This window comes from Notechis scutatus, chromosome 5 (assembly GCF_049901735.1).
Source record: "Notechis scutatus isolate UNSWTSFEM ecotype Mainland chromosome 5, rNotScu1.2, whole genome shotgun sequence".
NCBI classification, from domain to species: Eukaryota; Metazoa; Chordata; class Lepidosauria; order Squamata; family Elapidae; genus Notechis; species Notechis scutatus.
The window spans coordinates 22,387,262-22,412,607 of NC_142013.1; the positions used below are offsets into that span (position 1 = coordinate 22,387,262).

The 25,346-nt window shown below is 38.4% G+C and overlaps 2 protein-coding genes and 2 non-coding genes across 6 annotated transcripts; all 4 read left to right on the forward strand.

Annotated features, from left to right (window-relative positions):
• The first annotated feature begins 2,260 nt into the window (after nt 1–2,260).
• On the forward strand, nt 2,261–7,357 carry RPL21 (ribosomal protein L21). 3 transcript variants are annotated; one of them, XM_026675054.2, is made up of 6 exons: nt 2,261–2,355; nt 4,638–4,716; nt 4,993–5,054; nt 5,854–5,966; nt 6,293–6,443; nt 7,229–7,357. In XM_026675054.2, the coding sequence occupies exons 2-6, from the start codon at nt 4,650–4,652 to the stop codon at nt 7,316–7,318; spliced, it is 483 nt and encodes a 160-aa protein (XP_026530839.1). In that variant the 5' UTR covers nt 2,261–2,355; nt 4,638–4,649; the 3' UTR covers nt 7,319–7,357. The 3 variants fall into 3 exon arrangements, with proteins under 3 accessions (XP_026530839.1, XP_087822444.1, XP_026530840.1); XM_087966318.1 differs by having other exon boundaries at nt 2,352–2,430; XM_026675055.2 differs by having other exon boundaries at nt 2,352–2,401.
• On the forward strand, nt 5,341–5,422 carry LOC113416958 (small nucleolar RNA SNORD102). Its single transcript, XR_003371555.1, has one exon. It is a non-coding gene; the product is annotated as a small nucleolar RNA SNORD102 (small nucleolar RNA).
• Nucleotides 6,030–6,162, forward strand: LOC113416959 (small nucleolar RNA SNORA27). Its single transcript, XR_003371556.1, has one exon. It is a non-coding gene; the product is annotated as a small nucleolar RNA SNORA27 (small nucleolar RNA).
• A 9,963-nt stretch (nt 7,358–17,320) lies between the features above and the next one.
• RASL11A (RAS like family 11 member A) lies at nt 17,321–22,366 on the forward strand. The gene is made up of 4 exons (XM_087967677.1): nt 17,321–17,604; nt 19,415–19,471; nt 20,378–20,457; nt 21,809–22,366. The coding sequence occupies exons 1-4, from the start codon at nt 17,481–17,483 to the stop codon at nt 22,259–22,261; spliced, it is 714 nt and encodes a 237-aa protein (XP_087823803.1). The 5' UTR covers nt 17,321–17,480; the 3' UTR covers nt 22,262–22,366.
• The last annotated feature ends 2,980 nt before the right edge of the window (nt 22,367–25,346 follow it).

Sequence of the window (25,346 nt, forward strand, 5' to 3'; positions counted from 1 at the left end):
ATTTATTTAACATTTTAATATTAGACATGGAAAGAATAGGCTATATATTCTCATGTACACTGAACTGGGAGAAAGCTTCACTGAACGATGCATCCCTTTGCTTAACTACATAAAGACAGATCTACAATTAATTTAAAAAGACAATATTTCAAGGCAGTGAATGGCTTGTGTGCTGCTAGCATGGTCTGTTTTGTTTCAGCTTCCTATGTTATGTGAATCCTGCTTTTTTAACATGGTCTATAATTTAGCATTATATATGAATCTGTGTAATAGTTTTCATTAATGAGTAGTGGATACAATGAAATGAACAAAATCTTAGTATGTTACTTAGATATATATGGTTTCAAAATACCAGGATGTTGTTATGATCCTTTTTTGTTGTGAAACATTCTCAATTGTATAATTATGACAGGCATTTACAAATACAAATCTGAAATATTGTCTCCTGACACTACTTTTCAACTAGAAGTCCACCCAGGATATCAAATTATTTGACATTATTTAACACCTACCTAAACACTGTAAGTACTGCTAAATCTTAATTGAATTTCTGCTCAATCTTGCTGTAAAACCTGCACTGGGGATTCAAATCACTCTAACCCATTGTTTGTCAGTTAAAACATAGAAATCTGATTCAATGTCTGAAGTCATAGTTTATAAATTACAGTGCTAAGCCAAAAATAAACATTAAAACCTCATATATTAGAGGTTTGAGGAAAACCTCCAATTTTCAATCTCTAAAAGCCCATACTATATTGTATTACGCTGGATTCACACATTAGAGTAAACCATACTTGATTTTGGCATAGCATTGTAGAAAGTTAGCACCCACCCCTCTCCTAGAAAAATAAAATATCCTGGGAAATATTAAAAAGGCAGAATATTTCCTCTAAAAAGAGTAGAAACTCAGAAGCAGAAACTCACCTCAGAAGTAGAAGCTCACCCCCACCTTTGTTAATGGGTGGGCCATTAAGGCCTGGGCCAAAATACTTTACATAAGAAAGATCTCCAGGTAAAGCTATAGCAATTGCTCAAAAGCCCTTTCAGTGCATCATCATCCAGCAAGGCTCAACCAAGCCTGGAACTCAGAACAGCCTACAGAGTTGCCCCTGCATGGCCTCATGGGAGTCTGACAACCAATTAGAAACAAGCTCCAATTCAAATTTCAACAAAGGTTATAAAACCCAGGCACTCTCATCACCTCAGCCCCTTTTTGATCTCTTCCTTCACCTTGAAAAATGTGATCATCCTTCCTTTTCACTCTGGAGCTCCAGGCCATGTGGTCCTGTCCACCATTAAACCTTCCAAACAGCCTCCATGTTTCCATTGTCTCTTTCCCCACTTGGAACTGAACCCAGAAGGATAATTCTTCCAACAGCATATTGCATGAATCTATCCGTTGCAATTTGCATGCCATGGTTTTAAACTATCTCAAAGGTGCTTTTCAAAAGGCAACTGGGCTGGCTTTTTCTTGAAGAGGTTTCCTTTCTCATCAAAAAAGCTTTTTCAGTTCTGACTGAATGGGGAGGCAACCGAAGGGTTTATATTTTTTGCAATCATCTTGTTAGTTCTCCGAGAGTCTTCTAGGTCACTAGGTTTATCTATTTTTTTTTTTTTTTTTGTTTTTGTTTTAGATATGTTTTTTTTATTTTTTTTATTTTTTTAATTTTTTTGTAATATTTTTAAAATATTTTTTTTTATTTTTATTTTTTTTTTTTTTTTTTTTGTTGTGAATAAAAAAAAAAAAAAAAAATAAAAAATTTTTTTTTAAAATAAATTTTTGGGTAACCATATGATTTGGGTGATTGTGGATTTTTTTTGATAATTTTTTTTATAATTTATGCTGGGTGAATCATTCAAGTGCTGCCTTACTTAACCCTGTCTGAAAGATCTTCAACCTTAATCCACTAGGCAAGAAACAGAACTGCAGAACTGCTCCCCATCGCACCCTATCAAGTTCTCCCCAAACCTCCCATCTATTGCCAACAGTACAAACATCCCGCTTTTCTTAGTCTCATGACTGCCCTCTCAGAAAGCTGTCTAAAACAGTGCCTGCTCCGGTTCAGCATCGTAAACATCTAAGAAACCCCAGAACATTTATTTGGGGGCGACTTAAATGTTTACCTCCTTCCTATTTTCTTTAACTTGCTGCGCGAATATATTGATTTTTTTCCACACACACCCCACCCAACCAGGTACTTCCGCCAACGGCGGCCGTTTTTCAATCGGGCGTTTTTATAGGACAGGCGCGGGATCAGATGAGGCCCCCTTCCTCGCGCTAAACCGGAAGGAAGGCGCGGAGACCTGGGGAAGCGCCGCCTTCTTTCTTTTTGGCCTGTGGACGCCATCTTGGAGGTAGTCACCGGAGTTTGGCTCTTGCTTTTTTCCCCCGTCGGGTCCGGTATGCGGGAGGGTGGCGAGAAAGGAACGGTAGCCTTGGGGCTGGCCGGAGAAACGGGGGAAAGAAAACTCGGCTCGCTGGAACCCGGGAGGCCTTGGGCGGTTTTGAGAACGTGGGCTCGGGGCGGCGCGGAGATGATAAGGGGCCGGGCGAGGAGCGTCGGGAGACCCACAGGGAGGCGAGGGAAAGGGAGGCTAGGAAGGTGGATGAGGGAGAGAAAGGGGTGAGCGAGAAGCGGGCCAGAAGCGAAGTACCGGGGGTCGGGAGCGGCGGGACAAAGGATGGCATCCAGGCGCACGTGGCCAAGGCTGGCGGTCGGCCTGCTCCTCTTCCTCCTCCCCCTTTGGTAGCCCAACGCTTGGGAAGAGCGAGGCTTTACATTTAATACATGCAACAGCTCTTATCTGACTAAAGTTTAGTAGCTTGAAGCGCGTGGTTTGAATGCAGGGGGCCCGGAGCTTGGGGGGGGGTTAGGGGAGAGAGAGAGAGAGATGTGTCCCCTCCAGCTTCGAGAACTTAAGAAAGCACAAAAATCGCAGTCTGCACAAACACGATCGGTCCATCCCGAGTCAATCGGCGATCTGGCGTGGCAGAGCTGCGTCTGTTTTCCCCAAGGAGTTTAAAACTGGTCGATGTAGGTTTCTCTAACCTGGTGCCTGCCAGATAGGTTGGGTTGCGGCTTATTTATTTTATTTTATTTAGTTTGTCGAGCATGTATGAGAAAACAAGTAGAAGTATGAACATGACATATAAACATATTAGTATAAACAGGTATAAGTAATACTCATAATAAATGAGTATGAATAAATGGGAACAGTAGGACAGGGACGGTAGGCACACTGGTGCGCTTATGCAGGCCCCCTTACAGACCTCTTAGGAATGGAGTGAGGTCCACGGTAGGCAGTTTAAGACAGGGATCCCCAAACTTGGCAACTTTTAAGACTTGTGGGCTTCAACTCCTAGTGCATAGCTGGCTGAGGAATTCTGGAAGTTGAAGTCCACAAGTGTTAAATTGGAGACCTCTGGTTTAAGGTTAAAGTTTTGGGGGTTTCAGGATGTAACTACAGAGTCATTTTGGAGAGGCCATCAACTGGGTGCGTATTCCTTCCGGAAGACGTGCAAGGACATTATCATCTGTCTTGGGAAGTGATCTATATATTGCATGGGTTTAACTTTTTAAAAATTGGGCTTAATAATATGGAGGTTCTTAACGCTTCAATCCACAATCTTTTGGGTTGCTTGAAGTTTAGTTAAGGTTCCCTTGCTAATTAAAAAAAAGCATTTTTTTTTCTGGATTGTGTTGCAGTAGTGTGGGGAGTGGTTAGAAGAGGAAATTTACATAGATTTTCACATTCAGAAAAGACAACACTCAGATCTTTTTAATGTTTTTTTTTCTAGGCCATTAAAGGCTCCCTCTCCTTAAGATAGAGGCTACATTTGTAACCCTTTGCTTGTTAGTCTGATGTGATTGGATCGGAATGGACATTGCTGTTTTAATTTCAGAAATACTTGTTGCATTCAGTTGAGTCCTAATTATTGCTGCAATTCTGGTGTTGTACATCAAAGTAACTACAAATAGATTACTAAAGCAAAAACTATTTTTTTGTACTTGCATTTTATTAAGCTTTGTCCTCTTTTAAATGATTCAGTTGGATAGTTTGAGATGGAGATAATTAAATTTTGAACAGTATATCTTGAACAGATTGTTAACATTTGAGATGTTTGCTTTACATACTAGGCTACTCCATCCTGTCTGCTGGGTATGTATGGTAGGTGAGGTAGGACAACAAATGTCCAGGATATCGAATAGGGAAATGTTTGTCTAGTGTTGGCTGTCACAGGCAAACCCCATGTGTATAGTACATCCATCTTAGCTGAGAAATAAGAGGGTAAATCTGACTTTGCAATAGGCCATCTTCATGCGTTCTGAGAAAGCCGTAAAAATTGCCCAATCATACTTGGGGGTCCAGATAAGAATTTGACACTGTCTCAAATGATTTTGCTGTATTTTGGCAGGGCTTGCTTATTTCATATGCAAATTACCACGCTCAGTCTAATTTAACAAGATTTTGAGAGCTGAAAATTTTTTTTTTCTGACATAAATTCTCTTGATTATAGTCATGTGTTCAATAACAAGGAAGCATCACTATTTTAGTGTTTACTACAAAATCCATTTAAATTTAACAGTTATCTTCATATTTCTTTTGTCTGAATTGTGAATTGGTTGCTCTTACAGTGATCAGTCAAGATGACAAACACAAAGGGAAAGAGGAGAGGAACACGTTACATGTTCTCAAGACCCTTTCGCAAACATGGTAAGTAAAATTTATTGAGTTAAATTTGATGAAATGATGGAAATAAAAATGTTAGTTGAACCTGTGTGAATTATATAACGTGCACTACAGTTAAAGGCATACCAATATCACATAATTTAAAGTTCACCATCGTCTAATGCCTACTGTTGATCATTATTGGGGAAACAATTCTTTAATTCTATTTTTTAATTTTAATCCTTAATACAGGATTGGAGTATTAAAATGCATAAAATTAAATTAATTAAAATATAAATAATTGTTGCATTTTTTAAAAAGGTGTTGTCCCTCTTGCTACCTACATGCGAATCTATAAGAAGGGTGATATTGTTGATATTAAGGTACGTTTCTTTAAAAATTTTCTTGAAACAAATTATATTACACAGCTCTTATTTATTTAAATAAAAGTGTAAAATGCCATAATATACAAGGATAAACAGTTGCCTTGAAATTATATTGCTGAACTTTGTGAGTGTGTGGGTTTTTAATATTTAATTTGTTGTATTAATTTAACATGTATAAGTTTAATCAAACGGCCTGTGTTAAAATTTTGCTGAATTCTTACTGCAAAGCCTAATTTGACTGTCTGATTTTGTAATGCTGCATTACAGTATTTTAATGCTCTGGTGCTTGATGATGACTGTCTCCTATGATTGCTTTGTAATAACTAAAGCAAACTGAGCAAAACATTTCACCGGCACTGAAAGCAAACCAGAGACATTATCTAGCTCTCCGGGAAACTTAGGCCTCAGATAAAATAATAAAATTATGATAGGGGTTTATGCTGATTTATAATGTAATAAAGATTTGATGTGATTAGTAAGCCATGTGTGATTCATTGGGCTCATAAATTATGCCCATCCCTTTCATAATTTGGTGGCTGTTTAATAAAATTACTGGAAGATTGGGGTTAAGTTAAAACGGAAAATAGTCTAATCATTCTTGAGTAGCTTACTTAAAGAATAAGCTTGTTCTGGTTTGACTACAAAAGCGTATATGGGGGCAAAGCAGCAATTATATTCATGAATTTAAGAATACTGGCATTCAGTTGTAAATAATTCACTTGATGTCCTTTCTCAATAAACATTGCCAGGCATTTTTATTTGTAGCTATTTATGGTGTAACTTTCTGTACTAACAGGGCACAGGAACAGTTCAAAAAGGCATGCCCCACAAATGTTACCATGGCAAGACTGGAAGAGTATATAACATTACTCAGCATGCTGTGGGCATTATTGTGAACAAGAAAGTTAAGTAAGTGCATTCCTTATTTTTGACTTTATTCCTTATTACCGAATGTTACGTTAAAATATGTCTGTTTCCCCCTTCACTTTACCAATTAGACTTTTTCTTGTCTTAATTGGTCATTCGGGGGGGTTACAGCAACTATCCTTTTAAAACCCAGCCAGATTATATTTAACTGGCTTGGATCCTGTCAGAGGAAACAGATGCTAAGTTTGTTCTGAAACAATATATAGTTTGGAAATGTCAATAGAACTTTGCTGACTTGGTCTCAGTGATCTAGTTCTTGGTTATTAAAAAGAAAGAAAATGGTAAAACTCTGACTTTTTTTCTCCTAGAGGCAAGATCCTTGCTAAGAGAATCAATGTGCGCATTGAACACATTAAGCATTCTAAGAGCAGAGATAGTTTTTTGCAGCGTGTGAAGGAAAATGAAAGGAAGAAAAAGGAAGCAAAGGAAAAGGGCACTTGGTTTGAGTTAAAACGCCAGGTAACATTGAGAATATATTTTAATGTTGAGAGTTGTTTAAATTTGTAGCAAGACAAAAATGTTACATTATCTGATGTCATATATATTATTCCTGTCAGATCTCATGACATACAGGTAATGTTCAACTTGCGACCCTAATTGAGCTTGGAAGTGCAGTCATTAGTCAAATAACCAGACCATTTTTTAAAGTAAATTCTATGGTTGTTAAGCCAATCAGTTTCGCCCAATGGTGTAAACTGGTTAAAAATGTTGCAATTAGTGGTTAGGTGACTATGGGATGCTATAAATGGTCGTAACTATGAACCAGTTACCAACTGTCCAAAGTGCAATTGTGAATGGAGTGTGTGATCCTAATTTCAAAAACAGGCCATAAGTTTCCCTTGGGAGGATTCTATTGTAGCTTTGAATGGTCATAAGTATCTGGTTGTAAGTTAGGAACTATCTGTAAATATAATATTCTGTCTTTAATTTATATAGTGTTTAAATGTTTCTGCATGAGTTTATTGTCTACTGTCAATCTAAATCGGAAAAAGATCAAAGGAAGCATGAAAAGTCAAAAAATTGATTTTAGAGTTGTCAGTCACCTTGTTAAAAGAACTAGCTTAATTTGTCAAATGTAAAAGACTATATAATTTTTTAGTCTTTGCTCTTAAGATATGGTTTAATTTTGAGGAAAGACAAGTGACCTAATTATTAAGTGTATAGTGGTAGAAAACACTATAAAACAGTTTTTTAAATATCTCGCACTGTTATAACTCATACTTCTTTTGTATTCTTGTTCACAGCCTGCACCTCCAAGAGAAGCTCATTTTGTTAGAAATAATGGCAAAGAGCCAGAGTTGCTGGAACCAATTCCTTATGAATTCATGGCGTAGTTTGTATGAACAAAATAAAATACCATGAAAAGGACTGAAGTACTTGTTTGCGTATTCAAAATTATTATTTCTGAATTGAAAGTTATATATTCCTATTATTTACTATATATGTTATAATTCAGCGTACAATTATGTGCAGAAACTCATCTAAGAGGCAGCTATTTTTCTGTGAACCATGAATTGGTTGTCTGTTAGTAGCCTACAACTAGTTTTTATATATAAACAGGAATATTCTTACAATTAATCCCCAGTAGTTTCTGAATTTAAAAATATGTTAGAGATAGAAAATATTGGAATTACAAATCTATAAAGCATGTGAGGTTTTTTTTTTTTTTTTTTTAAAAAAAGCTGTTTCTGTTTAAATTGTTTATGCCAAGTAGCACATTCCTCAAATTCTTTTCTTGGCTTTCTAATAAGATACTCTCCATTCTTGATGATTTGGCACTTTGGCTTTCTGTTGTTTCCACAAACTACTAAAAATATCTCCCCTCTCTCTTCCTTATCCACCAATGTCAGGGAATCCTAGTAGTATGAACTAGGTTTATATGTTAACCTGAAATTCAGATCACAAGTGTTCATAAAAAATCTGACTTTAGAACTACTAAATTGAAGATTGTCCACTTGTATTTTGCACTCAAAAGTTGTTTTCCTATTTAAAAGCTTCATACTCCTCACTGATGAATATGAAAAACTCACAGATAGCTCTACTTTCTTTTTAAAGTTTTTAACACAATGGAATGAGATGAGAAATCCTGAGAAAATGGATTAATTTTATAAATTAAGAAAAATGTGGATAAAATATATGTGTTGTTATAAGTTTATCTGATACTGTTACTAATCAAATAATAGGTCATCTATTATGCTTGGTATCAAATGTGACAGCATTATTTGATAGCCCATCTGGGGACAGAAGATTCCTTTGTGGTAACATTTAATCCAAGTCAAAAGTGGTAGCACATATTAACTTACCTCAAATACTTTAATGGAGGACTCTTCCCAAGAAATTTTAGAGTAGACACTAGACTAGAAAGCCAAAAAAATATTCCAGAGTAAAGTAGTGGCAAACTAACTTTGCTGACAAAAGACAGGCATTTTCATAAAGTGGAGCTCAATTGAAATCTACAGTTAAACTGCATGTGTTTGGCCTGATACTGCATATCTAACGTGTAAACCTGCTGATTATACTTTAGTGATGTGTATATAAACCAGGTATGCTGACTGGTTACTGTACATAAGCCATTCTCTTCACACAAATTTCAATTTTTCTACTGCAGGACACCTAGGAAAGGTTTCTGATCCTGAAACTGTTTGAAATCAGGCAGGATTCATCTAACTGCAACTTTGATTTCCAGCAAAACAAATGCAGGTCTTTGGGTTTTGTGCCTTGAAATGGTGGGATTTCAATGGCCTTTACAAACTGCTTGACAGTGAGTTTTGGAACAGGCTTTAAGAGTTTGAGAGTTTGCTTAGTTGATTGGGGGGGTTGAGTAGATAAGAGCATGTCAGAACAGTATAGAAATTCTATAATCCCACAAAATTTCAAACATTTAAGTGCAGAGAAAAATAGAATGGGTGGGGGAGAGAGCACTTCTCATCTATGTACGTATTTCCTCAAATATGTACTTAGACAATATATGCATATACTGACTCTCTAATCCGCTTAGAGAGGGCTATAAAGCACTGAAGTGGTATATTAGTCTAAGTGCTATTGCTATCATAGTTGTGTCGACAAATAAAAAAAAATGAAAGGTTTGGACAGTTGCAAGAAAAGGTAACATTTTATATTAGTCAATGGGCAACCAAGTCACAAGAATGAAATTGATGGTAAATCCCAAAGGTGCTTTTTCAGGAGGCAACTGGACTTCCTTGTTTTTCTCTTGAAGACGTTTTGCTTCTCATCCAAGAACCTGCTTCACCTCTGACAGGATGATAAATGTTCATGATAGGTTGTGCATAATGCTTTACCTTACAAGTAGTCCTTGACTTAACTGGTTGCTTAGCAACAGTTCAAAAATACAACACCTTGAAAAACATACTTATGACCTAGATTTGAAGTTCTGGTATCTGGCATATGCACGCACATGTCACATGACCACTTTTCCACCCACATTTACAGCTATGCCCCATGCTCACATGATGGAAACGTTTACAGCAAAAACGACCCCATAGCAAGCAATGAGCTTGCTTAACGACCATGGCACTTGCTTAACAACGGCCACAAAAATGGTTGTGAAATCTAGGTCTGCTTTTCAATTGTCACTAGAATCAGAATTGTGGGCTTAGTCATAAATTGAAGACCGTTCATGGTTTAATGGTGTACACCACAATTCATTGGGTTTATTCAATACAATCATAAACTGGTTCATGAATCACTGATTGGGTTCACCAAAAAGTTTAAACCAAGGGTGTTCAAACTTGGCAAGTTTAAAACTTGTGGACTTCAACTCCCAGAATTCCTGAGCTAACATGACTGGAGGAGGAATTCTAGGATTTGAAGTCCACAAGTCTAAAAGCTGTTTGAAGACTCCTTGTTTAAACCTAAATCCAGTAAACTGATTATGCATTTCCTATGCTTTGTGAATTGGGACACTGCCGTTCTTATCCCTAACCAAGATCACAGGCCTCCATTTGGTTCATTTCAGATAAACTCTTGTTTCAGTTAGAACTTATGTAAGATTTACCTTTGATGTGCACCTTAATTTAGATATATGGCCTCTAAGGAATTTCTTTCCATTGTTGCCAAGTGGTAACAAAATACCACTGCATTGAGTTATGGCTAGAGTAGTGGAAGTGTTCATTCTTGGAGCCACAGATCTTTTAAGATAATTGTTATACCTTTCCCAACAATAGTGGGTTTTTTTATTTTAGAAATGCTGATCTGGTTGGAATTGAATATCAGAATAGGCTCCAAAAGTTGCTTCCCCCATTACTAAAAGCCATACATATATTAGTCCCAATTGCCATGAATCATTAATGAAAATTTGGACTGGTGACTGCAAAGAAGCTGTAAAGGAAGCTTGCAGGAGAGGTTAATTTGTAATGATTAGTCACCGAACTTTGGATGTCATGTTTTGTAACGTTGAGAGTGTACATTGTCACCTGTAGGCTTTTGTCTCTGAATCTTTTGCATTGTTCACTGAACTTCATATTTTCAAATCTTTTTTAATGTTTCTGAATCTTCACAGGCCCCTCCTTATTTGTTCCTATTGTATATTTCATCTCATTTTGTATCAGTTCTTCTCACCCCCACATCTGTCACTTAACCTTTTTTGAGCTTGAGTCATTGTTCTTTCTCACACAACAGACAGCTATTTTTGTTAGTGTGAAACAGCAATAAAAGAAAAGGCAGTTTTTCCTGGGCTATGCATGTTTCAAGAACATCTACCTACAAAGGCAGCTGTTGAGGTCAAGTTGGATGGAGATTTGTAAAAGGGAAGAGCTTTTTCTTTGGGGAACAAGAAGATTTTAGACTCTAAACTTGATATAAGTGTAAAGAATTTACTTCCTTCATTATTAGGTGACTTACAGCAGCATTAACTGGGCATTTGCAATGCTAGCATGATGCACATCTGGTCTATTGCAAAGGCTGTGTTCATACAGCACACTAAGCCTGCTTGCTTAACCAGAGTTCACTAAATAAGCCATGATTTACTGAGCTTACTGAGCATAATATACACTAAGCAATACCTAAACAAACCAAATCATGGCTTATCTTATGCATCATTCTATGTTGATGTTTTAAGTCATGTATTTCTGTACCTGGACAATTCCTGGTATAAAATATTCCAAAATGGTCATTTGACTTGAATCTTTGGTAACAAGATATATTGAATCTGCTTGCGGAGAGAAGCAAGTGGATGCTGACTATAAACTAAAAAAAAAAGATAAGATGTTTTAATGCTTCCAACCCTTCTGCTCTCCCCCCACCCAATTTTTTACAGCAAAAGAAAACAGAATTCCAAAATACATTTTAATTGTCCAATCCCAGAACACTATCTCAAACCCTGTACCATGGCAGAAAAATCAGCCATGTACTACAAACTGATTTTACATTTAGTTTTCATAGTATTTATTACAACACATCAATTAATGTAGATGCCCATTCAAATATATGACTGGATCACAAACCATTTAAAACAGCAAAACAATTCAAAAACAAGTTACAAATAAAAATATAAGTCTCACACTCATCGATAATACTCAAAACAACCTGTGTGGAGAGTCTGCCCCATATTGCCTTGCAGAAGATAACAGCAAAAGTATTTTTGCCCTTTAATGCTCTTTCCGATTGCACTGCAAACAGTATCCAAATAGTATAGGATTCATTTAGTCAAAACCAAAAAGCTGTATAAAAAAGCTAAGAAATATCCTGTTGTTATAATCCATCAAACACAGCTGAAAAATTGTTGCCTCACTCTTTCCGCCCCCCAAAGTAGCTGTGTGAAATTAGTTGAAGAGACAAATGGGTATTCCCTCTATAACAGGTCTTGAAACTTGGCAGCTTTAAGACTTGTGGACGTCAACTCCCAGAATTCCTCCCCCCTCCTCATGTTAGCTCAGGAATTCTGGGAGTTGAAGTTCTAAACTTGCCAAGTTTGAAGACCCTTGCTCTATAATATGGCTGTTTCTTTCCTGATATTGACATTAGTAATATTGATACTACTGCTAGGAGCAATAGCATAATAGTAATGTAATTCTGATCAAGCATAAAAAGTAGAGAGCAACTAATGGCTTTGTATAAATCACATTCATCTTAGTTGAAGGTTTTCTCCCCTACAGATTATTTATTTTTATTTATTTATTTATTTCATTTTATTTTGTCAAGCAATTATTAGATAACAGGTATAAGTATAAACATGGTTATGAATACATGAAATTGATTATGTATTAATGTGTTAATTGTTATATAGTACACAGTACAGTCCTCCCTCTTGTATTTTTGCTTACATAACTTACCTGGGGTGGGGAGGGAATGGAGATTTTGCAATATCCTTCCCCCAGGAGTGGGGAGGAAATGGAGATTTTGCAGTATTCTTCCCCTGCCACGCCCACCAAGCCATGCCCACAGAACCGGTAGTAAACATTTTTTAATCCCACCTCTGATAATGTGGCCTCTCTGTACCACAGGCCAGTGTTTCTCAACAGCTTTAAGATATGTGGACTTCACCTTCCAGAATTCCTCATGCTGGAGAATTCTGGGAGTTGAAATCCACACATCTTAAAGTTGTTAAGGTTAAGAAACACTGTTATGGGCTACTATCATCCAGCCAGAAAATGTTCTGTAACCATTTTATAAACATATAAAAATAACAAAATGGAATAATAAAACCATACTGTGCAATGACTTCATTGCTGGCTCTGCTTTTGGGACAGACACACTGGAACTATGAGTGACTGAGCAGTTCAAGAGCATGACCCCAATAAGAAGCCCCAGTTTTAGGTTTAGGAACACAGTATTTGATCTGAAAGTGGTAGAAAGAGGCAGGAGAGCAAAGGAAAGTAGGATGGCACATGAGCATGAAAATTTGACATGGTGGGAACTCAAATATTTTAACTGTTCTCATAGTCTGTGTCAGATGAATAACCCTAGAATTAAACATCCATAAAAGTCTGGATGTACAGTAATCTTTATCATCAATCATACTTTGCAAAATGGGGCCCTTAGGCTGAAAAAGGTTGTTATTCTTCTGATTAGCCCAATGAAAATTAGTATTTCAGTAGCCATGAAATACTAATTTCTGGAGAGCAAAACCAGATACAGGAAAATAACTCTAGAAGTGCCCGAGAAGAGGACTCAGGTGACTCATTAGAATCGGGAATGTGAACATTTCATACTGCATTCTGTTGAAGAGTTTTCTTCTTTGTCTCTAGAGATTTCTCCCACCCCACCCCCATTTATTTGGCAACTGCTAATACTTCCCACATTTGCAGCCTACTATCATGATTTCCATTGCCAAACACTGCGTTCATATTGAAACAATTTGGAACAGGAGCTGATAAATTATTAGGGCGCCTCTCCGAATACGAGTCTCTGTGGATAATGATGTTTGATGTAGATCGATATTATGATAGCTCCATCCATCTTAGATTTACATTTCCTGAAAATTTCAGTGAAATTTGCTGCTACGAAGTGCATTTCTCTGGAGGGTGATAGCTTCACTTATTATGATTGGATGTGTGCTTATTATCTTCATTCATAGGAGAAAATGTGATTCGTTATTTTAATCCTTCAGCAAAAAAAAAATTAGCTTGGGCAGTGATGATTAGCCATGTGATATATCTCTTGTGATAGGTTTATTATAAAATGAAAGCAATATGATTATGGGCCATCAAGTTGTTGATCTTTAGTGACCACACATTTATATTTTCTACATGACAAACTGATCCTAACTGGATCTGGTCCTTCAGAGCTTCCAACAATGTACAGGTAGTCCTCAACTTACAGCAGTTCATTTAGTGACTGTTCAAAGTTACAAAGGCACTGAAAAAAGTGACTTGTGACCGTTTTTCACACAACCATTGCAGCATTCCCCATGATCACATGATCTGTGTTTGGATGCTTGACAATTACAGGATCCTGGGGTCATGTGATCAGCTTTTTGCAATCTTCTGACAAGCACAATCAACGAGGAAACCAGATTCTTACTTAACAACTGCAATGATTCACTTGACAATTGTGGCAAGAAAGATCGTACAACGGGGCAAAACTTAAAACTTTAACAAATATCCCACTTAGCAACATAAATTTTGGGCTCAGTTGTCATTGTAAGTCGAGGACCACCTGTACCATCATAACTATTACTGAGTCCATCCACCTTATTGTTGGCCATCTTCTCTGTTTCTACTCAACATTTATTTATTTATTTATTTATTTAGTCAAGCAATTACAAGATAACAGGTATAAGTATAAACATAGTTATGAATACATGAAATGGATACATATAAAAAATATATAAAAGAAACAATAGGACAGGGACGGTAGGCAGGTTGGTGTGCTTATGCACATCCCCTACAGACCTCTTAGGAAAGTGAGGTCAATAGTAGACAGTCTAAGGTTAAAATTTTTGGGGTTTGGGGAAGAAACCACAGAGTCAGGTAGAGTATTCCAGACATTGACCACTCTGTTGCTGAAGTCGTATTTCCTGCAATCAAGTTTGGTGCGGTTAACCATGAGCTTATATCTATTGTGTGCTCTTGTATTCTTATGGTTGAAACTGAAGTATTCATTGACAGGTAAGACATTGCAATGTATGATTTTATATACTATGCTTAGATTGGACTGAAGGCGGCGTAGTTCTAGGTTTTCTCGGTCTAGAATTTCAATCATCATCAAGATTTTCAACCTTTCATAGCCCTCTGTAACTTCTGTCAGAGGATGACTCAAAATAATCTAGTGCACAGAAGACTAATTTCATTTCAGACAGTTCTAATCACTGTACTGTTATTAAGCTTTGTAACAGCGTTGAGGGACTCCCAAGTTAAGCCAAAGGATGGCAATGGGGAAGCCAGGTTCACTTAACAACCGTGTTACTAATTTAACAACTGCAGTGATTCACTGTGACAAGGAAAGTCGTAAAATGGGGCAAAACTCACATAATAACTGTCTTGCTTAGCAACAGAAATGTTGGGCTCAATTGTGATCTTAAGCCAAGGCTGATTTGTATAAGGTGATGTCTGTGTGTGGTCTTGTTAACTCACTACCTTAGATGACATGTTGCTTCAGCCAAAAGCAAATCTGGATGTTGCTTTCTTTGCCAGATACAAATAGCATAGGATTGGTTGAATTTCACCTAGTGGCTTAAACCAATTTTGCAAGCCAAAAGGCTGTGTTCATGCAACACATCTATCATGGCTTAGTAAGTGTGAAGCTGGCCACAGTTACTCTTCAAATGGTTGGGGCTGCTCTCTTCAGGATTTTTGATTGAAACACTATCTCCTCAAAGAGGCTACAAGTCAAATAAAACTCCTGTTTTATAAATTCAACATGGACATCTGAACCAGATTTTAATGGCAGTTTCCTCTCTCCATCAGATACTTTGCCACATGATCATGCCAAGATGCGAAGAAGTTACAAACAGGAGAAAGGTAATTGTGTTTTTCCCAACTTTCATCAACTGGAGTGTTACACATATCTTTTGAATCAAGCAATGTACTTCTGTGGGTCAGATGGGATATACTTTGCAGAAATGGACAAACACCCTGCCAGAAGAATCTGCAAACAAGAGAGGAGAGAAAGGTCAAATGCCCGTCATTTCAAGAAAGTGCCAGCAATAACTCTATGCCATCACTGTGTACATACAGGATCAACAGACTCACAACAAAGATGATATGAATTGGCACATTTGCTGCACTGTACCAGAATTCAATGTTGTAACTGTTCAGTCAGCTTAACTTCTGATATGACTTCACCTGATACCACAATCAACTACAAGCAGGGTTTTAAAATAATGTTTTAATTATCCATTTTATTACTCATCTGGCTAACTGTATTCTGAATGATTTGGTATTTTAATTGTAACCCAGCCAGGGTCACTTAGGAGTCAGGTGGCTTATAATTACATTGACTATGTGTTTTTTATTATAAAGGATGGCTCGTTATTCAGAAGAGTGTATTTTAGATTTATTTATTTTTCAAAAACTCACTTTTGTCCTTTATTTTTGTCATTTGATTTTTACCAATAAATGGTGCCACTTAATAATGTATTTAGGCTTTCACATTCATGTGAAAAGCATGGAAACTGAATTGTCTTTTTAAAAACAAATGTACACATGCAGTTTGATTTTAGATATTTTCATTAGAATGTTTTTATGTTTCTTCATCTGGATTTTTCTTTTATAAAATTAAGTTATAAACCTTTTAAAAAAAATTTGAATGAACCTCTTTCAAATTTGCCCCTTTCAAGTTTATCTTTTATTTTTACCCAAGAAAATATGGTCATCATATGTATAAATTAAATTAACAGGGAGTGTCCCATCCCAATACACATGATTCCTTTTGGAATCCATTTGATAAGGTTTTGCCAGTAGGTGCTAGAAAAATGCTTTTTGTGAATGACCTTCAATTTTGGTCACTGTAGTAAGATTCTCCTCTCATGAATGCATTACTAGGCTTTTAATTTGTATACAAATGGTATTCTGAGTATCCTCTCTTCCTTCCACACACGCACACCCCAAGGCCTTTTAAAGCCATGCCTACTATTGTTTCCATGGCAATTACACTATTTGCAATGTTGAGGTACAACGGCAATGGCAATGCAAGCTTTGCAAGGATGTTTGCCTTGTGCGTATTCAGACTCTCAGGGAATTTAGGGAAAAGGTGGAAATGAAACGTTTTGAAGGTTCCCTGTGTGACACACATCTTTGCACCTGGCAAAAGACACTCCTCTTGTAAAAGATTGAAGAATCGTCCCAAAGAAAGCTACACCTCCTCTCTCTCTCTCTCTCTTTTTTTAAAGTCGGGTGAAATCGATGACAGAACACACATTACCAGTGGTGTCCCCACAGATGAGCAACAGAACGCGTGAACAAAACGGGCCGAGATTCGTTCGTTCGTTCATTCATTCATTCATTCAATCAATCATTCATTCATTCATTTATTCATGTGAATTGGGGAGCGAGAGGAGAACCTAAACGGCCCGAGGGTGCGATCCCACCCATTTCATAGCAATGGAAAAGGGAAAAATCATTTGTGGGTTTCGGAAGGAGAGCCCCTTCAGCCCCTCCACCGGAAGCCAACCCAAATATACCGTAAAAAAATAAAACCCGGCTTTTACGAGGCGCCGGTGAAATCCTTGGCCAGGCGATTGTCCCATAAACCCGCCCGCTCTCTCTTGACCATCGCCAGCTATTTCTATTGTCTAGGGCTGCTGGGCACTGAGAACCGGGGCTTGCGTACAGCTCGCCGCCCTTGTGCGTACACGCGGGGCCGGGCCTTCCCAAAGAGGGGCGGGAGCGGAGGTGGCGCTTTGTCGCACTTGGGGGCCGACTTTAAAAGCGCCGCGCGCTCCGCCGGCAGCTCCTCGCTGCAAGAGCTTCGCTTGGATGCTGCTGCACCGGTTCCTCGCCTCCGCGCTCTGACGGCATCTGGAGCAAAGGCTTCTGCCGCCGCCGCCGCCGCCGATCCCGTGTTTCTCTTCCTGGGGCTGGAGGGCTCGCCTTTCCCATGCGGTTCTCGTCGACCATGTCCCAAAATTATCTGTTAGCGCCCATCCAAGAATGCCCGTCCGATTTCCTGGTCAAGGAGGTGAAATTGGCGGTGCTCGGAACTGGGGGCGTGGGGAAGAGCGGTAAGTGCCGAGGAAGCCAGGTGCGGCTCGGTTCGGCTGCTTGGGGATCTGGGGATCTGGGGTGGGGGCAAGCGAAGGGGAAGGATCCCCGCGCCCGGGGGATTGAGATCGGGGCGCGCGGACAGAGGAGAGAAGATGAAAAACGACGGTCTGCTCTAGAAAGAATAAAACAAGGTCCCTTTGGGGGAAGCATGGAAGCCGGGAAAAGGTAGAGGAAAAAAAAAAGAAAAAACCCTGAGAGATGAAGTCCTGTCTACTGTTTTCATCCCAATGCCGTCCAGATATTCAGGAATGCAAACGCCCATCAGCCGACGAATGAAAACATAGAACAACAGAGTTGGAAGGGACCTTGGAGGTCGTCTAGTCCAACCCCCTGCTCGGGGAAGTGGCTGGAAGAAATGTTGGGATTTAAAAGAGATCATAGACCGGAATGTTTCTGATTGGGAATTATACAAAAAAAAAAAAAAATTATAAGGAAGAGCTATATTTGATTATACGTGTTATCACTGCGGCAAGAATGGTATTTGCTCAGAAATGGAAGGAGAAAGATACACCGAGTGAGGACGAAGTAATAGACAAAATTCTGATATGTGCTGAAATGGATAGGCTACCCTTAGAGATGAAAAATAAGGACAAATCGGAATATTATACAATTTGGAATAGATTTACCATTGATGGGGACAGAAAGGGAGGGCTTAAGATGGGAAAGAGTTGTTGAGAGGGTAAACAAGAGTATGAGATGAAAATAAGACTAAGGATGTTGGAGGATGTAATGTAAGAATGAATAAATATGTGTGTGTGTGTGTATATATATATATATATATATATATATATACATACATACATACACACACACACACACACATTCCTATATACATTTGTTCATTATATATATATATATATATATATATATATATATATATATATATATATATATATATATATATATATATATATATATTATTTTCCCACGTCATAGTAGTTGTGCTTTTAAAGTTGTAGCGATGTTTGGCAGAATCTCATCTGCCATCATCAGGCTTCTGTATAGTGTTCATCTGTGAGTCAGGCTTTTACAGTGGTTACAGACTCACAGATGAACACTATACAGAAGCCTGATGATGGCAGATGAGAGTCTGCCGAAACGTCGCTACAACTTTAAAAGCACAACTACTATGATGTGGGAAAATACCCGAACAAAGCTGAATGCCATACATGTAAGTACCCGCGAAAACTTAAGAAAACAAATATATATAGGAACAAATGTATATAGGAATGTATATACTTATATTATACTGACCAAAAGTTATGTCAAAACGACTTTACCACATTAATGTTTTTAACTGTTATGTTTAATAAAAATTTAAGAAAAAAGAAAACATACAGAACAAGTGTTGGAAGGGACCTTGGAGGTCATCTAGTCCAACCCCCTGCTCGAGCAGGAGAATCTATTTCAAATACTAGCCTCTACTTAGGGTCAAACTCATAGCCTCCTGATTGTGAGGAGGCTCCACCTCTAGGCCACCACACTCTATGGAAGAACTTTGGGGATGGGAGAACAGGAGCTATGAGCTGGTTGGGTGGGTTAAAGACTTCCTTTTCAAGCAGAACATCATTTACTCTTGGGTTAAAGCAGAAAATTCTTCCACACTTCCATAGGCATCTTTGTTTGTTTTCCTAATCCAGATGCCATCATAGCTCAAGTCACCACTTGGGAAGCCATGCTGCTTGCTAAAAATGGTGACTTGATTAGCCTTTTCCCCAGCTGTTTTCAATTAACAAACAAAATATTCTCTCTTTTTTTCCTCCCCAGCCATGATTGTCCGGTTCCTCACCAAAAGGTTTATTGGCGACTATGAACCCAATACTGGTGAGTTTTATTCTTAAGAATTTTCCCTTCCCACAAGCCAGCTGTGAGGTCTGAGTAAGGAGATCGCCTATTCTATGCCATAAGGCAGGGGTCCCCAAACTTGGCAACTTTAAGACTTGTGAACTTCAACTCCCAGAAGTTGAAGTCCACAAGTCTTAAAGCTGCCAAGTTTGGAGACTTCTGCCATAAGGAATCTGCTTTGGCCCCCTTCCTTTAGGGACTTCTAGATAGCTTAGGAGTGGAGATGTTTTCCTATCTAGAAAAGAGCAGACAGAAGAAACAAGGCTCTGAAAACTACTTACTAAAGCCCCATAATCCCCTTCTGAAGCTTAGTCCTCCATTACACCACATTGGTTTTTCTGCATAAATTGGAAAGCAGGTTTATGGGGGCTGGGGGCTGCACTTAATGGTTTGAGGGTTGAACAAGAGCTGCAGCGGTAGGACAGTGGTCTGAAGTAAGCTAGGGTAGGACTTTCCTTCCCTTTCCCCAAGACTTGGATGGAATTTAGGAAATCTTGGTCACATGTTTCATGTGTAAGGTTTACACCAGTTTTCAGGTGTTCCACAACTCAAAATGGGGAGTAATTAAGCCAGTACAATTGTTGGCAGTCATATTCTTAGGTAGGTTTAAGGACCCCAATCACTATTGCAAGGGTCTTCAAACTTGGAAAGTTTAAGATTCATGGACTTCAACTCCCAGAAATCCTGAGCTAATATGAGAGGAGGAGGAATCAGTTGAAGTCCACAAGTCTTAAAGCTGTCAAGTTTGAAGATCCCTGCACTATTGGGTTTCTGGGCTTCCCACTTCTGGGGTGTTGTGGGCCAACCTAAAGGAGATGAGTAGCTGTCCTATTTCTCTAGGTTATTTCTTGCCACCAATATTCACTTTCATGTTCATTTTTCCAGGAAATCTATATTCAAGACTTGTTCATATAGAAGGTGATCAAATGTTTCTGCAGATCCAAGACACACCAGGATGCCCGGAGGTACAAAATAATTTTAAAATATGTTGGTTCTGGACTCCAAATGGCATTTGCTTCTCTATGTTGCAGAAATGCAACGGGCTCTTTATAACACAGTAGTTGCATATTTGTTCACTTTATTCTTATTTGCTTATCCTGCCTCATTTATTCAATATTTCTTGCTACTTAAAGCAGTATACCATTGCTAAAAAGTCTCCAGCTTATGATCATAACTGGCAATTACAGTCATAAGTTCTGACACTAATAAAGCTGGTCATCATGTGACCAGACCTGATTTCATGACCTTTTTTTGCAGTAGTTATTATGTGAACACATTGGTTGTTAAATGAATGCTGTCTTCATGAAGCAAACCCATATTTGCTATGGGTGTTTTCTTATGGAAACAAAAAATAAATACCAGTTTCCAGAAAAAACTTGTTAATTGTGGTCAGATGACCATGGAGCAAATGTGGGCTGGTTGCCAGGTACCCAAAATTCTGTTATGTGACCACTGGGGGCAGGGCACACCAGACATTGTAACTTTAGACATGGGATGGGGGAGACTGTTGTAACTTTGACTGGTTGCTAAGTGACTAGTTGTAAATAAAGATTACCTGTAAAGTTATAATTCTTACTGCTTTAACAAACAACCAGGAAGTCAAATATTGTTGTCACTGCCAACAGTTTTTTACCACTTCTCAGAACTTTCAATTTGAAGTATCCCATAATAATTGGGATTTCCAATCAAATTAGGATGTTATTTGCAGACACACATTCTACATCAAGGGTGTCAAACTCGCGGTGTCACGGGGGCATCATGTGACATATTGGGACTTTCCCATTCGCTAAACTGGGTGTGGGTGTGGCCAGCCCGTGACACATCCAGCCTGCAGGCTGTGAGTTTGACAACCCTATTCTAGATATATTAGAAAGAAATCTCACATATATCAAAGTGCCCCAGATCAATTTTTCTAGGACTGCAATCCCTGGAATATCTTACCATTTCTTGGGTTATTTAAAATGTGTGGCTTAATAGGTACAAAGTTCCTGGGCTCAAAACAAAAAAATACTTGCATTTCATTACAGCATTAATGGGAGTTATAGTTATGTGTTGTTCTGTGTAATGCTGGAAGAAATGCATCTGACCTTTTAATGATCCATTTGGGATTAAGTGTGATCACTCCCAAAAGCATTATTTCTTTTAATGCTTCAGGGCTGTGTCATCCAGGCATCCAACTGCATTGTATTATGGTGATCAAGGTTGAACACTGAATAGTTCAATTGCGAGATGAGCTTCTATATTGAAACTATGTCTGCAACGGAAACCTTTTCTGTTCTTTATAAATGTATGTAAACAACCATTCCTTTTTTTCAGATCCAAGAAGACTTACCACAGATGCTGGATTCGCTTTCTGGGTGCCTCAAGTGGGCAGATGGTTTTCTCTTAGTCTACTCAATTACCGACCGTCATAGCTACCAGTTCATTCGGCCACTTTTTCTACACATCCAGAAGATTCGCCCTGATTCAAAAATTCCAGTCATCATTGTAGGGAACAAAGGGGATTTGATGCATTCCCGACAGGTTGCAGCAAATGATGGCTTACAATTGGCCAATGAACTGGGTGTTGTGTTTCTGGAAGTCTCGACGAGTGATAATTATCAAGGTGTATGCGATGTATTTCAATACCTTTGTAAAGAAGTTAGTAAACAGCACAGTTATGGCAGCCGGGACAAAAGAAGGTCATCCATCATCCCGCGTCCCAAATCTCCCAATGTGCAAGATCTCAAGAGACGTTTCAAACAGGCTCTTTCATCCAAAGTGAAATAGACTTGAAGTGAACTTTGCTCAAAACTGTTTTGTTAATTAGACCTTTATAAGAAGATTTTTATTTTTGTACTGATGCTGTTGGTATATCTCTGAATAAAAATATACAACTTTCTTGGCATTTCATAGGATTTTTTCTTCCTCCCCTACCTATTGGAACAAAAAAAAATAAAATAAGATTGAATTAAAGCTTTCTTTCTGTTCCATAGAGATTTACTGTTTAAATAAGGAAAGGGAACTATTTATTTACCAGAATTATATCCCCCAAAGCCCTCTCTTTTCAATAATAACTAATAGATCACTCATAACATTTCCATTAAAGGACAATATTTGTAACTCAGGGTTGAAATGAGGAATCCTTGGTGGTCTCTGAGTTTGCTTGCTTTCTTGCAGACGTTTCATTCCTCATCTAGGTCAGTGATCCCCAACCTTTTTTACGCCGCGGCCCGGTACCGGCATCAGCTGGGCGCCGCCATCTTTTTTTGATGAAAACGTGCTTCCGGTGAGCTTTCTACCCGGAAAAGCTCACCGGAAGCACTTTTTCATCAAAAAAAGATGGCGGCGCCCAGCAAGCCAGCGGCCTGGTAGGACTTGTTCCGCGGAGCGGTACCGGTCCGTGGACCAGTGGTTGGGGACCCCTGATCTAGGTAACATCACTTACTTAGTGTACTAGTACTGAGTTACCTAAGTTTGAGTAATGAAACGTCTGCAAGAAAACAAATAACTTCAGAGAGTTTCCATGATTGGCAGAGATTAAAATTTGGGTCTTCCTCTTTCTTCAATGATTTAACTGCAACTATTATACAATTATAACTCATGTCAAATTCTGATAATTCCAAAATATAGGATCTAATATTTCAGTTTCCTTTGACAGCCTATAGGATTAATTTTTCTCTCTGTTTATAAGATACATTTATAACTTGTTTATTTTGACTGATTATACTTTAAACTGGTTCCTCCCTATGGAGAAAGAAATGGCAACCTATATGATGCATATTTTACAGATTATTATGTGAGCGGTATGGTATTTATCAGCTTCATTTATAGGGTGATTTTATCATATTTGTGCAGGCTTCTCTAAAGGGAAGATTAAAAAGGTTATTTTTTAATTTATGTGCCCCATGACAATGGAACTAATATCCAAAGTCAGCAGACAGATGAGTGCAAAATTTCTAGATGTAAATATATTACTCAGGAGTAAATTCCATGAACCAGTAGTATTTTAGTAGATTTGTAGAGTATACTGAATATTACTCCCATAGTTGCTGGTTGGTTTCATTGAAATCTGCAATGCCTTATCAAATTCGGGAGAAAGCTGAACTATTTTATTTTCCTTTAAACAACCATGTTCATCCATCAGGTCCTGTACATAGCCTTTGGTAAGACTTTAATCTTACCAGGAATATAAGAAGCTGGCTAGAGCTAACTCTTCCTTCTTTTTAACCATGATTTGATGAAGTCATTATTATAACTGGGTATGCACTTACAGTAATATTAAAACCATAAACCATACCATATATAAATAGCCTTCAAAAAAATCACTCTGAAATAGAATGTTTTGTTTTGCCTCAATGTGTTGGAATATCCATCTTGCCAAGCCATTGTTTCTAATAAACTAGAGTGTTACAGATTGTCATTATCTGTTATGCAGTCAGTGCTTTCTTCTTCCAACCATGTCTTAGAACTGTATGTGAATACTGAATCAGTCCCTTATTTTTGTAGCTCAACATTTTCAACATCTGCTCTTGCAGCTAGTATCTATAATTTCCGGATGTGTTGGAATGCCCATCTTCCCTAGACAACTTGCTGCCCAGGATAATAGGAATTAGTCTAATATAGCTGGCTTAGAAGACATCTAGATAGACAAACTGGCTCCATATGCTGCTCAATTATATTCTTAGAATCCTTAGGAGACATGGCCAATTATTGCTGTCTGGAATTATGGAAATTATAGTCTAATATATTTGAGTGGTGTTGAGAACTTTAATTCAGCAACATCTAGAATGCCAGAGGTTGCCTATATTGGACAATACTAAAAAGCAGAATCTGTTCAAAGAATCAAATAGGAATGATTCTGTAGAAGATGAATAGGTTGAGCCCAAGGGTGGGGTAAAATGCATCCTTAGTTTGGAATTGCTACGCTTCCACAAGCGATCCAAGTCCAACCCCCTATGAATTCCATTGACCCTCATTTAGTGCCAGTTTGATTTGACCATTAGTAGATCAGATTCTTGTGTATAAGTTGCACATAATAAACTTTTAGTGCTTTGAACTGAACTTTTATTCCAGGTTACTCAGATTCTAGGATTTCTTTGTCAGTGGACAATCTGTGCCCTGTTGAATCATTATTTCAGGGATATTTCCTTATCTAAACAGAAAAGAATGATAACAAGTGGGCAAAAAGAAAAGCAGTGGGAGTAGGAGCGACTTCCAACTTCTTGCTGGCCTGCACATTGATTTTCCTTGTGAGAAGTTGGCAGGGATCATAAAAAAATCTTTCCTTCCTTCCTTGGGGTAATGTGGGTCAAGAAGAATGCACAGGGGGGTCATCAGTGTGTGTGAGAGGTGTGCTGGGGCCTGGTATGGTTTAAGTACACAAGGGGTGCTATGCAGGTCAGGGAATGCATGTGGGAGGGGCAGTCAAGAAGGATGTGTATGCATAAGAAGTAGAGCATGGGTTAGTGCATGTAGGAATAAGGATTTGGGAGTGGTGTGCAAGATGTGCGGCATGGATCAGGAAAGACATTTGGGTACTGTATGGATCAGGGAGAGTGCTTGGGAGATGGCATGGGTCAGGGAAGGTCCTGCATGGGTCAGGGGAGGCATTTAGGTAGGTGGCATAGATCAGGGAAGGCCCATTGGGGATGGCACAGGTCTCCGAGTGCATATGGGAGTTGGCATAAGCCTGCAAGGTGAACAGGGTTTCCTTCCCTCCCTTCCCTTCAACAGGTAAGCAGTTACTGCTTGGTGGGGGAAGGAAGTGAGGGATTGCAAGACTGGCTGGGAAACTGTCACATAATGTTGAAAATGAAAACCACATGACTGCACCAGGAGCCCAGCAGCATAACAATAGCCAGTAACACTGAAG

Excerpts from the sequence above, each read along its gene's own strand:
- RPL21 (XM_026675054.2), top strand. The coding sequence starts at position 4,650 with ATGACAAACACAAAGGGAAAGAGGAGAGGAACACGTTACATGTTCTCA. Across the intron at positions 5,967-6,292 it reads ATTGTGAACAAGAAAGTTAA|AGGCAAGATCCTTGCTAAGA; the intron begins GTAAGTGCATTC and ends TTTTTCTCCTAG. Across the intron at positions 6,444-7,228 it reads GGTTTGAGTTAAAACGCCAG|CCTGCACCTCCAAGAGAAGC; the intron begins GTAACATTGAGA and ends TCTTGTTCACAG.
- RASL11A (XM_087967677.1), top strand. The coding sequence starts at position 17,481 with ATGCGGTTCTCGTCGACCATGTCCCAAAATTATCTGTTAGCGCCCATC. Across the intron at positions 19,472-20,377 it reads CGACTATGAACCCAATACTG|GAAATCTATATTCAAGACTT; the intron begins GTGAGTTTTATT and ends TCATTTTTCCAG. Across the intron at positions 20,458-21,808 it reads ACACACCAGGATGCCCGGAG|ATCCAAGAAGACTTACCACA; the intron begins GTACAAAATAAT and ends CCTTTTTTTCAG.